General features: G+C 38.0%; 1 protein-coding gene across 4 annotated transcripts in view; it reads left to right on the top strand.

The window, feature by feature from the left end:
- The window catches only part of mei4 (meiosis-specific, MEI4 homolog (S. cerevisiae)), a 63358-nt gene extending 46250 nt beyond the window's left edge, over positions 1-17108 (top strand). For all 4 annotated transcript variants that reach the window (XM_042390781.1, XM_042390780.1, XM_042390779.1 and 1 more), the window contains one exon: positions 16469-17108. In XM_042390781.1, coding sequence (XP_042246715.1) covers positions 16469-16714 — 246 coding nt within the window. In that variant the 3' untranslated portion in view covers positions 16715-17108. The remainder of the gene's footprint in view (positions 1-16468) is intronic.
- Positions 17109-17512: the final 404 nt, after the last annotated feature.

Here is a 17512-nt window from a genome sequence, read left to right as displayed (position 1 = left end):
TAACAGTGTCTGATATGTTGTGCGTGGCTTGTAGTGATTAGCCTACAGAGAATTATCAGCAACTCTGCAGCTCCCATCGGCTTTACGGAGCTTTATAGTGAGTTTCAGCTCATTGTTTAGCTGTCTGACTGCACCTTTACTGTTCTGGTTCACTCTCAGTGCTCTCATAGCATCATTTTCGGATGCAGCAGGCAGCTGTTGCAGAGAAAAAGCTCTAAAAACCCACTGTATACTATCTGCTCAGCACCAAACTGCAAACAGACACAGTTAGTTATAGATTAGCTGGTGAACATAGTGGAGCATTAAGCAGCTAAAGAGCCAGATATTTCCCCCAGGAGTTGGTAGAGAGAAAAAAGAGAGTGAATATTGGATTTACATTCACCAGGTGGACAGAAACATGACTCCAAATGAATGATAATGTTGCTCTGTAACTGCTGGATGTGGAAATAAACAACTGTTTGCTAACAAATTCAACATATCAACTGATAAAACTGATGATATGTCAGTGTTGTGTTTACTACTAGTTTCTGCTGAAAACTAGTAGACAAAAAAATCAGTGAATGCAGGTTTAAGCTGTAAAAAATGTTCATAATGTGTCTCTTTCTGTTTTTTCTCTACACAATTAAATATGTAATAATTAGTAGACAAAAATCAGTGATTCTGTAACCCCCAATGTACACGTTTGTAGACGGATTCTTGAACACATTTCTGATGACGGACGTGGTCTCTGTAAGTTGACCTGCTCTCGGTGTGGCAGAGAAATTGATGGACAATTAGCTAAAGATCAAAGCCGTCCTCTATCCTCAAAGCCCACCGTTCTCATTAGAGGTCTAACTAGGAAGGAAAATGAGACTGGTGGATCAAAGTCACTTTATAAAACTAAAGCAGGGAGCCTCTCAAACAAACCTGTATGATCCAAGTCATGCATTAATGCACAAACACACTGCAGACATACAAAATACCTTTTTAACATTCTCTGTTCAGGGGAATGAAAAAACACTATTTGAATCTATATTTTAGTATTTGTAAAACAAGATTTTGTCTGTCAAAAGGTTATAGTTTTGTTAACTTGTCGGTTTCTACATGGAAAAGCTTACAGAGAAAAGCGACATATGTAGAGATATGAAGATGACATTGGGAGTGTTTGATCTTACTTCTTTTCGGTACCACCGCTGTCTGTGATTACATATGATTTTTTTTTTTTCTCTTTTTTTCTTCTTTCTTTCTTGCCTGTAGTGTTCACTTTGAAATGAAAAGAGGATCATCTAGTGCGTGTCATATAGATTTATGGAATATAAAGCAGAAAACAACAGACAAGACAAGCTTAGAGCAAATAGCTGGAACAGTGCAAAATAGGAGAAAAAAACAACATTTTGCAATAACATGTTATTGAACATAAAATCTGCCGCACCTGAGAGATTTCAGGAAAGACTGTAGGAATACGGATAGTGCTGTTTGGATTATTATTACTGTAGCAAACAGTTACTTTTAATATATTTCATCCTGTCACATAGTGTTTTTAAAGAGTAGTGCACTGATTTATCATTGCACTCCTATAACATTGTTAGACTTATGATGGACAATTTCACAATCCTTTGATACAGTAAAACCAGATATATAATTTCTTTTTTATTCCAAATGTTTTTCCTTCTCAAAACCCGACGTTTGACTTGATTCACTCAGCTGTACAGATTGCGGTGTGTTATGCTAGTAGCGGCTAATGTAGCTTGGAGCTGCTAGCCTCCAGCAGAGATGAGATGCAGGCTACAGAGGTCTGGTAACCTCACTTCTTTCTAACTTCCACACCCCCAGATTTTTTACTTTTCACAGTCATAGTCTTCAGCTCCAACTGACGCTGACTCAAGTGACATCACTTGAGGCAATTTATCACAACGCTCCCTCTGGAGATGCTTTATACTACTTTTTTACACACCTGGAAACACATGCTGAGGTGGAAAACGGAGTTCTCCTTTTAATGACAGTAAATTAACATGAGGATTTGATTGACAGTTTTCTGTAAACCCTTAAGTTACTGTTTACAATGCTTGTCAAGCTTTTCTTTCCCTTAATTCAAAATAATCATGGTTTGTTTCCCAGCTATCTGATCGTCTAGTTGCTCGTTGTGTGTTGGACTTCTTTTAGCAATTTCATTGTGTTTCCAGATCTCAGATATTAACCTCACAAGAACAATGTTTTTACTGATCAAAATGATTGCCAAAACTACAAAAATAAGCCGGCAGCTAAGCCGCGGTTAAGCCAAATGGAACAGAGAGATAATTTACTTTTCCCTTTTTTAAGTTTTTTATAGTTTGAGGTAATACAGTTTTTGCTGCAATATGTATGATAACATTGTATGATTTATGATATGTCAGTACTTTTGCCCTGAATTCATTTGTTATCATTTTCTACTTTTGACCTTTGGATAGTTTAGGGAATGGATGTTGCTGTAATATTTTATGTATGATTATATGATTGTACCATTTATGGCGATGTATATGCTGCGAGTTAGTTCAAGGTGTTACACTTATCAGTTTAAGTACTTTCTATGGTCCTCTGATTGGATGACTGGTGCAGCTTTTTATTGTGTCTTTTTCTCATTTTTATTCCAAGTTATGCTTTCCTGTAGGATATTCAGGTGTGAGACTTTTTTCAATCGTTTGAGTGAAATAGTAAAAGAAGGCTGGCAGTTTTAGGATTCACAAGTGTAAGTGATATATAGCTGCACCTTTAGTGAACATGGGAGGAGTGGCAGGTAGGCGTCATAAATCAGACTGCTTGGTGAGAGAAAAGAGGAAAAGGACTCTGAGTTGTGAGGTCAAAGATAAAACTCTTTTGTTGGCTCAATTCAACTGTTCAAGTGGATGAACACTGCAAATACTGTGGTTTGATCTTTGGGGGGAACTTTGCCGTCGAATCAGTCATCTTCAGCCGACAGATGTGGCAGAACTGACCCGCTGTCTGTAACTGTCATGGTCTCATGAGACCATTTGACAAAAAAGAAAGTAATCTTCCAACCCAGTTGACATCTTTTTTGGTTTGCTGATGCTGAGATAAACATCCAGAGAATGAGGGGATAAAATACTTTTTTGTATTACGTATGTGTGTCAAACAGACAAACCTGTGTTCCTCCACTTCCTCGGGCAGTCAAGATGTCAAGATATGAGCTCAGAGAACGCCGTCTTAGATGAGATTGGATTGATTTTCTGTCAGTTGAATCAGTGGATTGTCAGCCGACCGCCTTGAAAGAGATGGTGAGGGTGGAAAAAATAAAACACTGCGAGAGGACACGTCTACAAGGCAGAGGAAGGGGGGAAAAAGGGAAAAAATCAATTCCTGAGAGTTGTTGTCAGCTCTGGGATAACTGGTGGGGAAGGTTTTGTGCGGTCATGTTGTGCAAAAGCCTGAAGCTTGACTCATTTTAGTAGAAGACCACCAAGATTTATTTATACACTGCACTTCAAAGGAGTGTCGTACCATGAACGTCATAAGACTACTACCTGTACAAGCCTGTATGAGGGAAGGCTACAGGGCCAAAAACATTTTGTCATCAATAGTAAGTACCAGTAAATACATTTATTTTCATATTTAATAACCATTTAACAGAAAATATTGATTATTTTGCTAAATTTTCTTCATTTTCCTCAATGTTGTTTGTAGAGCTGCAACAATTAGTTGATTGACAGAAAATTAATTAAAATAAATTAATCAACCAAATAATTTTTTTAAGCAGTTTAGGGCTGCAACTAATGATTATTTTCATTGTCGTTTAATCTGTTGTGTCAATGTCAATCATTGTTTCCCAAAGCCCAAGACAACGTCTTTAAATGTCTTGTTTTGTCCCGACCAACAGTCCACAACCCAAAGATGCTCAGTTTACTGTCATAGAAGACTGAAGAAACAAGAAAATACTCACATTTGAGAAGCTGGAGAGAGAATTTTGGATTTTTTTTCTTAAAAAATTACCTAAAACGATTTTATCAAAATAGCTGGGAATTTCCTGTTGACCGACTAAACGTTGTAGCTCTAAAGCAGTTTTTTAAAGCAAAAATGCCAAAAATTCACTGGCTCCGAATTTGTTTTTGTTTTTTTTCAGATTAATGAAATAATTAAACTATTATGATGTCAGATGAGAAGATGTTAATCTGCTGATTATTTTCACAATGAACTGATGACTCATTTGGTCAATACATCAAAAACTTTAGAAAATGGTGAAAAACACCCAACACAACATCCGGGAGTCTAAGGTGACGTCCTCAGATGTCTCATTTTGTCCAACCAACAGCCCAAAATATTAAATCTACAGTAATCTAAGACCAAGAAAGGCAACTAAATTACACATTTGAGAGCTTTGAACCAACAAATGTTTTGCATATTTGATTATCAAAATAGTTGCAGATTAATTGTCCATCAATCAACTAATGTTGATTATTCAACTGATTGTTGCAGCTAGACATAAATCCTTATATTTGTAAGAGAAACAAGCTCATTTGTATGTTTCTTCTAATTGAATTTGAAAGCTGGATCTTGTAGTAGACGCTGTACATTATGACTTTTGTGTCATTATTAACTTTGTCTTCAACAAATCAATCAAACAAGCATTGTTTTCTTTAGCATGAGCATTTTTTGGACAAGGTTATAAAGGATATCAGAAATATCAGGAATTCACTAAATTCAAAATAAATTGTATGAAATCTGATCTGTTTCAGTCAGAGCAGCTGTGTGTGAATGAATCGCCATGTGTGCTGCTGACTTGGAAGCCAGACTAGAAAAACTAGTTCTCCTTTTACCTCTAACTGGATGTGACATTTGTTGCGTGCAGACCGTGGTGGAGCTGTGGTGTGTGCATCTAGATGGTAATACTGTGACAGCTTACCGACAGTATTGTTGAGCAGAGTAGGGCTGAAGCTTCTCATTCGTGCTGTGGGCTTACTTTTCCACTCCGGTGACAAATCAATATCTGTCCTTGATCAGTAAATTACTGCCCTTCACTCTCTCAGCCGAGCACAGCTTCATTACGTACTCTTTGTCAGCTTCTCCTTCACTCTCTGCTTTCACTGTCTCACTCTCTTTTTATCAGTCTTTTCCTGTCTGAGTCTCTTTCTCTGCCTTTTGCATTTCCTCCATCACTTTCCTTCCGTTTACCTCGATGTCTCATTTTCTCTAAATTGTCTCCCCAGCTTATTTTTTCTCTGTATCTATCTGTCTTTAAATAACTACGCAGGTACACGGTGTAGGCAAAGTAAAGTGACAACTGGAAAAAGGTGTTGACGTGAACTCTGTAACTTCATCAGAATTATAAACAGCGGTAGAGCGGTGAGTCACAGGAGCTTGAAAGCTAATTAGCAGCATTTATCAGCTATAAGAGAGTTCTGGCAATTAGCACTTTGATATGTGAGTTCTCGAAGCAAAGCGAGGAAACTCCCAGAGCTTAAGAGCCACATCATCTGTGCCAAAACTGCCCCCCCCTCCGCCACAATTAATATCTCTTGTGCTGAGTGAAACAGTCTGGAAAACCATGACAAAAATACAAACTTGGGAACACCAGATACTGAAGGTATTAAGAGGGTCAATTAGATAATTGATTACTTTCCTAAGCATATTTGAATGCTTTTTAATATAAACATTTCAGTTCATGGTTTGCAGACCTGATTTGATTTTCCTTTGAACATGAATGTCAGTCTTTGGAAGTTGTTATTTATTGGTCGTATTACTGCATGTCATGTAATCCCACGTGGTATGGCACGAAAATCAAAAAGTGACGTCACTTACCTCTTTCTGCCAATCAGACTTTAACATTTGAATGAAATCACACCCACACAGTCCTGATGAGGCAAAGCAATTGAGTTTTTGAGTTAAACTCTTAATGAATAATAATTAAGGATGTTTCTGTCCAAAGTTTTCCTTTAATTGTTGCTTATTTGATTATAAAGGCGAATGTGTTTAATATTAACAATGGTGATGTGTAATGTATAAGTAATTTCCTGATGTACCTGACTCTGTGGAGCATTTTAGCCTCTTTTAGCTCTTAGTTTTAGTTTTTAAAGCACATTTACAGTTTAGTTCAGTCTTACATCTCCCATCAACCCTGTTACCAACAGCCGTAGGCAGCTGTTTTCAGAGAAAAAGCTCTAAAAAGCCACTGTACACCATCTTCAAACAGATACAGTTAGCTGTAGACTAGCTGGTGAACATAGTAGAGCATTTAGCAGCTAAAGAGCCAGATATTTCCCTCAGGAGTTGGTAGAGAGCAAAAACAGAGCTAAAAGAGAGTGAATATTGGATTTACATTCACCAGGTGGACACAAACATGACTCCAAATGAATGATAATATTGCTCTGTTAATGCTGGATGTGGAAATAATCAACTGTTTGCTAACACACCAATACATTTTCCATAACAACCTTAGAAAGGAATATTTTGACATTTTGGGACATGACTCACGGCAAGAATGCAAATATTTGTATCTCACAAAATGTGAAACAATATTCTGGTTCCTGCTTCTCAAATGTGAGGATGTGCTGCTTCTCATTGTGAATATCTGTGACACTTTATAGACTAAATGATGAATCGATTTCTTAAGAAAATTATATTATTAATAGTGAAAATAATCATTAGTTGCAGGTGTTTTCAGTGATGATGATTCAGTTACTTTGAAGTTAAAATTCTTGTCATGAAGTGTTTTCGTCAGCCCCTTGTACCTTTCTTCTTCTTCTCTGTCATCATTTCTTGTATTTTCTTCCACTTGAGAAACTTTCAATCATACCTCTCCAGCTGACTCTTCCTCCATCAGTTGTAGGCCGCCTCCTCGCCTGTGGCTCAGTGCGAACAGTAACGAGCTCCTGGTCTAATCAAATAGACGATTAAATCCCATTCAGGGGACAGCTTTATAATCTCAGGGCTGCTGATGTTATCTGGGTCATAGTGCTTCAGGCTCCCTTGCTGCATACAGATCCAGATCCAGAGTTGACTCCTTACCACAGTCGAGCTCCTCATCCACCTCGGTGCAAAAGGACTTTAAATTTCCAAATCCCTCTGGTGATTATTAACGGGGTTCCTTTGTGGGTTTGGACAGATAAAGTTACCAGCAGGGGAATTAAGTTTCTTCTGACTGAACTTTTTTCAGATGCCTCTACAAGGAGAAAAATCTGTCAAAACTATCAAATATTGAGGTGTTTTAGTTAGTTTTATTATTAGTTTATTTAGTTAAGTAGTTTTTTTGTTAGTTAGTAAGGAACTGTTGTACATGTGTAAAATTATCTTTGGCCTCACCCTATAGCGTCAAAAACAGTAAGAAGTACTCAGATCCTCAAATAAAAGTACCAATACATGTAAAAATTAGGGCTCCAACTAACGACTAGTTTCAATTTTAATTTGACGATTATTTTCTCAATTAGTTGCCAGCAAATGATGAAAAATGTCTTTTGTCCACAACCCAAAGATTTCTGAAAAAAATGACTCAAAAGAACTGATTATCAAAATAGTTGATAAAACAAAACAAGTAAAAGTCCTGCATTCAAAATCCTAATAAGTAAAAGTACAAAAGAATTATCAGCTAAATTTACTCCAAGTATTAAAAATAGTAAGTACATCACATTTTAAATAAGCATTAGTGTGTAAGTAGCATGTTACTGTTGTAGCTGCTGGAGGTGGAGCTAGTTTCAACTACTTTATATACATTTAGCTAGTGTAGTTGAGTGGTTCCCAACCTTGGGATCGGGCCCCTCCAAAAGGTCACAAGATAAATCTGAGACAGGGAAATGTAAAAAAAAACATACTTGTGCTGCATAAATTTGTATTCTTTTGGGTTTTTTTGGTAAAAAATTGGAAATTTTTAACAGTGTTTGCCTCAAACAGTTTGCATGAATTACAACTGTAAACTCCTTACTTATCTTACACCGGCCCTCTATGCAGCCCCTCAGTTCGGCCGTTTTAGCTCCTTTCTTTTTAAGGCCCCCAACTGGAGTCGTGTTTCTGTCTACCTGATAAATGTAAGTCCAATATTCACTCTTATTTTAGCTCTGGTTTGGTTTCCACCAACTTCTGAGAAAAAATATCTGTCTCTTCAGCTGCTAGGTACATTTGATGTTGTTATTACACTAACAGTTATAAAGGATTAATTTCACTGCCAACACAAAGTGCTTTAGTTCAAATTGTTGTTGGTTACTGTCCTACTGCAAAATTAATGGCATCTTAAAAAGCTTTTTATGAATGTCACCTGTTTGTTATGTTTGATCTGTTGGATTATTTCATGGTTTATATCTGATTTATATGATTTTATTTGTCGGTTATTTTACTCTATTTTGTTCTCTGTCCGTTTAGTGGCCTGACTTTGATGTTTTCATTTGATTGTGCTGAAATGTTTTATCTTGAATTTCCCATGTGAAGAACTTTGTTACTCAGATTAGATCAGATAAGATTATGATTGTTTGTGTTGAAGCACAAGATGTGTTACAACTTTTACAATCAAGTAAATGTTTAGAAAATATCAAAAATGGCTACTCAAATCCAAAGTTGGATCCTCAGAACTGCAGCCGTGATCATGTTGCACCACGTAATCACAGCTGATTGTGTTCATCAGCTGTCGAGCGCAAGCCTCTGTGTTACAGGTGCAATCTCCAACAGTATCCTGTTGCCAAGCTTCAAAGCCACAACTCCTCAATTTTTGCCTGGATGGCTGATCACGAAATGACCCTCAACTTAACCACAGCCTCTCCTGAACCCTCACATCCGACCCTCAGCTTAGCTCACTCACAATGGGATCAGAAATGTTGAAGGTAAAGTTCATTTTGACTTTGTGGTTTGGCATGGAAGTGAAAAGCTGTCCTGTAACTGGCACAGAGGCAGAGGGTAGTTTATCAGGATTATTAAAAGGCGGAAACAAATCCTGTCACTGTCAGCCTGCGGCCTGCTGGATCCCTGAGGAGCGTTAACGAGCAGCCAACAGACAACTCAATCAGTCCATCCTGCTGTTTTCATTCTCTCACTTAGAAAAGGAGTCTGGTCAGGCTACATGCAGATTGGCCTTATATTCTCATCTCCAAATCTTTTTGTCACATTTTATTGTATTTTATTTCTATTCTAGTCTTGAGTCTGATGCAGCTTTGTTGTTATGTTGCCACCAATACTATAGTACTATAAACATGGGTAGCCAGCAGGGTTGGGACTCTTTGGGAATCTCATGTTTACATCCAAATAGATTCTTGGTGTCACCAATTTTATTCTCCATTCAGAACTGACTTTCAGTTGGAAGGGGGCAATTTACTGTATTTAGAAAAAAGCAGTGAAAAGTGTGTAAGAGTATGCAGGTTTTTGATTTGATAAAGTGAACTGCATTTATTTCAAAGCATCTTCTTCCTGTATGAGAAGAATGAGTATTAAAGTGTCATTTACTCACCAACATTACTGCTTCAATGTCTGTGTGCATGTTTTGGAGTGGAGAGAGAGCTCAAATAAGCAGAGCACTCTGCTGTGTTATTAACATTATGTCTCCAGTCAGTACCAAGGAAACCCATCATTATCCAAAGTGCTGTACGGGTGCAAGGTTTTAGAAATTAAACAGACTATGGACCGAGTTATTTCCTTCACCCAACCAGAGTCGATTTAAGTTTTGTAAAGTGCTGCAGTGTGCGTCGGTCAGCCGCTCTTGTTTGATTGTGCTGAAGTTGGTGCTTCACTAATGTTCACTAAATACTTCACCTTTGTCTTACGAAGCTAATTATTAAGCTATTCAGTCCAAAGTGCACCCAAATACTTGTCTTTCTTTAGAAAATGAACTACACAACAACTCTAGCGTGTGTGCACTGTACACCGTTCGGGAGCAGATGAGTTCTGCCTTTGCTGATTGTTATTAGCTCACATCATTAGAAAAAAATCCTGCACACTGTCAATCACTTGTACTCACTTTATGAACACTGTTTCGGTCCTCAGACCTTCATCAGGCAAAGATTCAACAGTGTGCCGCTGCCATGACGAATGACGTGTGGTACTGAAAAAGAGAAGATAACTTAGCGTTTCTTCGACTCACTTTATGTTGTCTTCACTCTTAACAGTATACGGCTATGAATCAATTGAAGGGTTAAAAAAGAGAAATTTAATTTTTCCAAACTATTTCTCCTCTAAACGCTGCAGTAAAGTATTATTTCCTGTTATTTGTTATAGTGATTGTGCTGAATGAACACAAAAGGGAATTTTATGTTTTGTCTCTGCTTTGTATTTCTCATTTTACTGTTGTTGTCAATTCTTGTGCTGGCAGAAACGTTTCCAATCATATTATGAAAGTGATGATTTATTTAGATAGGATGCTTTGCTTATTAAATAGCCCCGTGGGTAGAAAAAGAGGGATATTGCCTCAGGGGATTTTATCACAATCACCCACTAATGGATGAGCCACACTTCATTGAATTGTCTCTCTAAGAATCTCTGTTCTCAAGAAGCAGTCCGAGATGTGGTGATTTTCATTCTGCTCATGCTTGATGAGTCTGTCAATCTGTATTGTGTTTCTTTCTTCCTTCATGCCAGAAACAGTGATTTTCACTGACAGGGAAATAGAACAGAATAGAAAGAAAGAAAATGAGAATACTGTCAACGGCTCCTCTGAATCCCATTTTGGAGCAGCATTGTAACAGCTGATTTCATATTGTCTTCATACAGACTGGCATGTTACATCGAGTGTGCGCCCTCTTTTTAAAGTCCAGCTGAAATTAAAGTGCCTTTTTTTGGTCTACTACAGCAACATATCTGTTTTGTAAATCACTTGTCCTTCTGTCCAATCAGACCTCATTTTGATGCAGCAAATCAAATCTTGTATAAAGCGATAATGTGTTGTTCTATCATAAGCAGAGCAAACGGTCACACTGAGCCTGATTGCATCCTGCTACACAACACAAGAGCCACAGACTCTGAACAACAATCCACATTAGCTTTCCTGCTAAAGTCTCCTTCTTATCTAACTCACAAACATGAGCATGTCTTGTCCTGCATGTTAGGTTGTTGAACGAGCCACCAAATAAACATTCACCGGGGGAAAGTGCACCTCTATCATCAGTTAGCAGCTAGGTAGCTAATTAGCTGCAGCACATTAAACAGCATGTAAACATCCTGCAACTTTCAATTCGGACCCGTTAGATGTTGGTTTGTTTGTTGCTCTTCAAAATCCCCGTTATTAACATGCTGTCTGTCCATGACTTGTAGCTACAGCAGTTCATATGGTGTAACACATGTAGCCTGCTAGCTGCTGTCAATCAAACAGACACCGACACGCCACCCCAACTGCTGCCATCCAAACACAGACACTGACACGCCCCTTTAGCCAGCCAAAAAGTAGCATTTCTGACCTCATTCCAGTAATATAAAACTATTAACAATACATTTAAATACATTTTGACATTATTTTTGACTGCAAAGAGGGATGTTTCAATGTGATCTCAGTTGAAGTACAGTTTTGCACTCAGAACAACCAAAATTCTTAAAAGCATTGTTTCAACTCTCACCAGAAACTTGGACTGAAAGTCCTCTGTGGTTTTAAGGTTGTTTTTTTTTTATCTTAAGTGGCCATTTCTGTTTGTGTATGTTCTTCAGAGATGCTCCATTACACCTCCCACTTGATTTTTGTTTCCTGTTATTGATTTTTGCTGTCCTTGGAATCTCTCTCCATGGCTTCATAAATTCCCTTGGCCATGTGAGTGCTCGACAGGTTGGAGATTAAAGTATAATGTCTTGGGCTTCCTCTTACCAGCCTAACTGACATACTCCACCTCTCCCTCCTGAACGCTGTTATACGTTGTCGTTGAATGAAACTGATGGTATAGCGTTGTTTAATCACACCACACACATGAGTTTAAAGTAGGTGTGTAGTTTTGTGCAGATTTCTGCATCATTGCACCAAATGTTTTCACTGGCTATATACCAAACAAATTAAAAATTCAAAAGTGTTATATCTGAATATTTCTGCGTATTGTGTCAGAGCAGAGCAGCCTTTGATCCGGAGAAGCAGCAAACAATTTCAGTTTTCAACTGTAGTAAAGGGTGTTGAAAACTTTTTCCAGGACAGCCTCATTTTCTGTGGCTGGCTGTATTTTTGGAGGACAATGTGTACTGGCAGTTCTGGCGCTCTGTGCCTCCTCATATTTCTTTAGATACATCTTGTTTTGCTTTGAATCAGAGTGCTTATCCGGCTCAGTGCTTCTAAATGATTTATTCCCGAATGAATGAGCAAACTTGTTTTCTCCTGATGGAGGTGTGTATTACACAGGTTGTTCGGTATAGTTTCATGTTTTCAAAAATGAAAGGATACCCTGCTGTCAAACTTTTCAGAAATTCTCCACTTTTGGATGTTCTGGTGGCCCCGCAGCCCAACAAACCCACCATGTAGCTGTATATTTCTGTTAGTGTTGAATCTCAGGATCCCCATGTTCTGTCACTCTGCAATACAGCCTGATGAATAAGTCAATGGTACGTCAGCTGATATTAGCTTATTGTTGTAATCCGCCTATCTATCAGCTGATAAATAACAAGAATATTAGGGTTGCAACCAACAGTTATATTCCTTATCGATTAATTTGTCGATTATTTAGTCCATAAAATGTCAGAAAATTGTGAAAAATCTTGATCACTGTTTCCCAAAGCCCAAGATGCAACCCTTTTGTCCGTTCAACGATCATGAATCCAAAGATATTCAGTTTACTATCATGTATGACACTGAAAGGCATCATATTCTTACATTTTAGAAGCAGCGAGTAACAAATATTCGGCATTTTTGCTTAAAAGATAAGTAAAATGATTATTCAGTTGTCAAAATAGTTCCTGATTGAATTTTCTTTCAATTGACTAATTGATTAATCAGTTCATCGTTGAAGCTCTAACATTCAATAAAAGTTTTAAATCATTTTCTGGAGCTTTCAGCAATGACCTTTTTTGCTGGTTTTAACCCTTTTTTGAGTTTTTTGTCTGTTGGTTGTGACTTAAAGACAACTTTTTGGAGCTGTGGGAAAGTGTGAAGGACACTTGTTTATTATTTTCTTTGTAGATGAAACAATCAATTGATTAACTGACCGAACAATCAATAGATTCATAATTAATGAAAATAATCAGTAGTAGCAGTCCTGGATCTTACATCAGTGAGGTGTTTGCCATCAGAAGCAACCAGACTGCAGGAAATGTTTTCAAATCTTGTTACTGTTGAGCCCTGTAAGCTGAAAACCCTACAATATGTTTAGAGCTGCTGCTGTAATTAATAGCAAAGCCTGTAAATACCATTGGATACCATAGTCAATTAAACTGAAACAGTGTTTAAAATAAATCATAATACTCCATGTAGCAAATCATTCATGAAATAACTGCAGTGTGCTTTCATCCACACACTTGCAGCTTCATTTCATTTCATGTTTTCTTCAGTTTGTTATGTTTCAAAGGGACACCGGTCAGCACTGATTTCCAAGAAGACTCTTTGTCCATGTCCGTGCATGGATAGAGCTCAGATAATCATCTTTGTAATGCTGGTTTTCAGAGCCACCTCACAGTGTAGCCTCCCCCCCCCCCCCCGTGTTCACGCAGATGAAATATATTCCTTCTATCTTGTTGACAGTTGCTGCAGCAGACAGCGTGAATGTCTGAGGCGTCTGTGTCAGGCTGCCTGGCAATCTTCACCAAATATGTGTAAATATATAAGAACCCTAAATTCACAGTCCAAACAGAAAGATTTGAGCCTGTTGTCACACTCAGATTGACTGACAGCTACATAAATCTGAGTAATGCATGTTTCATAACCCTGCCAAAGATTTGGTCATATTAGTAATGATAAAACACACAGAAGTGAAATATGTTCCAAAGAAATCCAAAAATGCTTATTTTCCATATATAACTCACTGTATGTAGTACTGTATGCAGTCTGTTATTATGGCTTAAATTTATGAGAAACTACAGATTGGACGCTTTGAATCAATATACTGTCATGCAGAGATATGTGTGACAAAGCAGAGATTTCATCTTGTGGCAAGCTCTTGGAGAGTCCCCCATGGTTCAGATATCAGTAATACTTGGTGGTAAAGTTCACGTTATTGTTTGTCAGCCTTGAATATCTTGTTAAGCTTTGGCTATTGGTGATTTCTGCTTCCCAAGGACTCACAACTCTTTAGAAAAAGTCCTTTTTTCTCGAGTCCTTTGGAAGCAGAAATTACCTATAAATTTTTTGGACTCAGCACCTGCACAAGAAAGATACGTGTGTTCAGATAAATCTCTCGTTCATCTACAACATTTTCTCTCCACTATTGCTTATGAAGGCTTGCTAACGTCACCAGCAGCTTTGTCTGCACAAACTCAGGCCACAGTTAACGTTCTACTATTTATACTTGGTGCGGCAGCTGATATACGAAATCTACCTCAGAATCTTGCTTATTATGTCACGATTAGGTAGGGGCAGAGAATTCGGCTGAACTGAATTTTTTAAAATCCAAACTGACAGAAATAAGCTAATTTTGAGCAAAAAAGGCAGTTTACGCCCACAGTATGTGTATTGTTGGAAAAATCACCAATATTAACATGAATGAATGAATTTAGTGTGTATTTGCTCTTTAAAGTTTGACTCTGCGCAGGTGTAGACAAAGAAAAAATTCCACCTCAGTATACCAAACCTTTATTTTATTGTGTAAATGCACAATTTTGTGCATATACATGCTAATGTAAATGCACAAGATTTACATTAGCATGTATGAAACCATTCACTAAGTGCTGCCTCACTGCTCTCACTGGGACTAAAGAATAAAGTTAGCTCAAACTACTTTCTAAGTTTCATCTATTTATTTTGACAAACAGCTAATACGATAAAATTACCTGGATGTCACTGGATGTTGATGAAATGTTAGTGAATGACTGCGGACAGCTAACGGTCACTGTCTTGCATTAAAAAAAACAGCTCATGTGGCTAATGTGAACTACATCAAAGGTTGCTTACCTGTGGCTGATTTGTGAGCATTTGACAAACAATTGTCCTGCAGGATTCTAAAATATGACATTTGTTTTGATGAGAGAAACGTCATAATGAGCAACAGGAAATTACCTTATGTAAAAAATCAATCACCAGCTATTTTGATAATCGATAAGGAAAAAATGACCGGTGCTTCAGTAAACAGTGATCAATATTTTTCACCATTTTCTGACATTTCATAGACCAAACAATTAATTGAGAAAATAATCAACAGATTAATAAAACTGATCATTAGTTGCAGCCTTAATCTTATGCTTCAAATAAGAACCTGCATGATATTTGGTGAAACAACAAATATACTACCAGCTCTGCTTCAAATGCTGGACCAACCTTCTTGCACTGATGCACTCTGGTTTTGTAGAAGCGAAACCAAATGCATTACACATGGTGGTTAGTTCAGGGAGCTTGGAGGATGGGAGTATTTGTAAAACTTGAAATTTCAGCAGCGATTGAGGTACGATATGAATAATACACTCAGAATATTTTGTGCAAAGATCCAATAGAATAAAAAATACTTCCGATTCCTTGATCCTGTTCATGTCTGCATGTCAAAGTGTCCTTGAGCAAGAAACTGAACACCAAATTGCTTCCGAAGGCTGTGCCGTCACTGTTTGTGTGTGTGAATGATTAGAAACTCCTCCTGGTGAGCAGGTTGGCACCTTACATGGCAGCCTCTGCCATCAGTGTACGAATGTGTTTGTGAATGTTGGGGTGTAGAAAAGAGTGCTTTGAGCGGTCGGGACACTAGAAAGACTAGTCATTAACCACCATTGTGTCAGCAGTGTAAATCTGTCTTAAAGAGTTTCCAAGTAGACAGAAGTGACATATAAATGTTTCTAGAGCAAAGTGCTAAATGACCTGATGCTGATGAGGTGTGTGTGTGTGTGTGTGTGTGTGTGTGTGTGTGTGTGTGTGTGTGTGTGTGTGTGTGTGTGTGTGTGTGTGTGTGTGTGTGTGTGTTACAGGTTAAGGGGTGTTGTTGTCACGTTCTGTCAACTCTCTGAAGGTTTTAGCCTGGAGGAATACCTGACAGCCATCTGGTGGTTGTTTTTCCTCCTTGACATCTCACAGTTACACACAAACACAGGTGCATACACACACACACACAAACATTCACACCTAAAGATTCAGACACACTAACACACACACATTTACAAAGGCACACTGAGACGCAACCTGGAAGAAATCCAGCAGCTTCTGTTTGTTTGAATAATTAACATTTGGTTTGAAGTGTTTTGTGTGTTTTTTATACCTTACTTGAATTAGTATGCGCTCTGAAAACAATCACACTTGTGCCTCACTTTTATATTTCGGCGCTGTCATCCGCTTTTGAATAACTCCTGCAGTAACTATTTGCTTGCAGCATGTTGCACCATCATCTGTTAATCCGTCTCGCCAAGTCTGGGGAGGCTGTGCAGAAGGACTGTCGGCCGAGTTTACAAGATGTAGTTGTAAAGGTTTTAAAGTCAATGTTTTCTTTCTTCTCAGGGGCAGGAGAGCTCAGGGCTGGACAAGTTCCCCGTGGACCAGTATCAGAACTCGTGCCACCTGTTCTGGATCGTGGAGGAGCTACTGCGGAAATCAAAGGTACCATGCAGGGTGGAGGTGGGGTCGGAGCAGACGGGCTTCCTGAGTCACCTGGAACAACACGTCTTCCTGTTGTCAGATGAGTTCCCCTTGTTTTCTATCTACATGTGGAGGATAGGAAGTCTCCTCACGTGCTCGGACAGATAAGATCCCGCGTGTACAAGAAAAGTAACACATGCTGAGAATTAAAAGGGATTCTGTCAAAAGCTGAACATCAAAGCTTCTTCCACCGATTAGTGAAAAAAAAGGACTCAACTTCCACATAAGTAGAGAAAAGAAGATTTGTAACAGAAAGTAGTATTTACGTAAATATAAATAACAGCACAGATGCATATTTAATGAAGATTTCAATCCTTTTTACAGGCTTAATGGTATTTATGTTTCCAGTAGCTGCCATATCAGCAGGGAAAATGTTATCATCAAGAAATGTGTGAAATGTTTGTACTTTGGTCCCATGATTGTTGTCATTCGTTCATCCTGCTAAGTGCTATGAATTGCATAGCTGCACAACCGAGTGGAAAAATAAATCCTTTTTTTAATACCTTCTGATAGTTGTTTACTTATTCAACGCAACATTACATCTGTAACTGAGTCAAACTGATGTTTTTCATTGCCAGCAAAACAACAAAAAAGATCCTAAAAGTTTTATCCCTTCATCATTTTATGGATTTGTTTGACATTGAAGTGCTGTTTCTAATTGAGTCTATCAAATGAGTATTAATTCCTGTTAAGCACCAGTAGTTTTGATTTCTTTTCAAAGGAATTGCTTTCTTGTAATGGATCAATGAAGAGAGCCCATTGTATTTTATTTATGAGTGATCACTGAGGCTCTTAACATTATATCAGAGGCCCTGATGTCGAGTAAATGTCTTTTGTTTTCTATTTCCTGCAGAGGTTCAACGCACGTCTTGAAATGCTACAGAAGTGTGAATAAAAGGATCTTGA

Source organism: Thunnus maccoyii, chromosome 17, assembly GCF_910596095.1.
Source record: "Thunnus maccoyii chromosome 17, fThuMac1.1, whole genome shotgun sequence".
Classification (NCBI taxonomy): Eukaryota; Metazoa; Chordata; class Actinopteri; order Scombriformes; family Scombridae; genus Thunnus; species Thunnus maccoyii.
The sequence above is the reverse complement of the archived record's forward strand: the minus strand, read 5'-3'. Positions and strand labels throughout refer to the sequence as shown.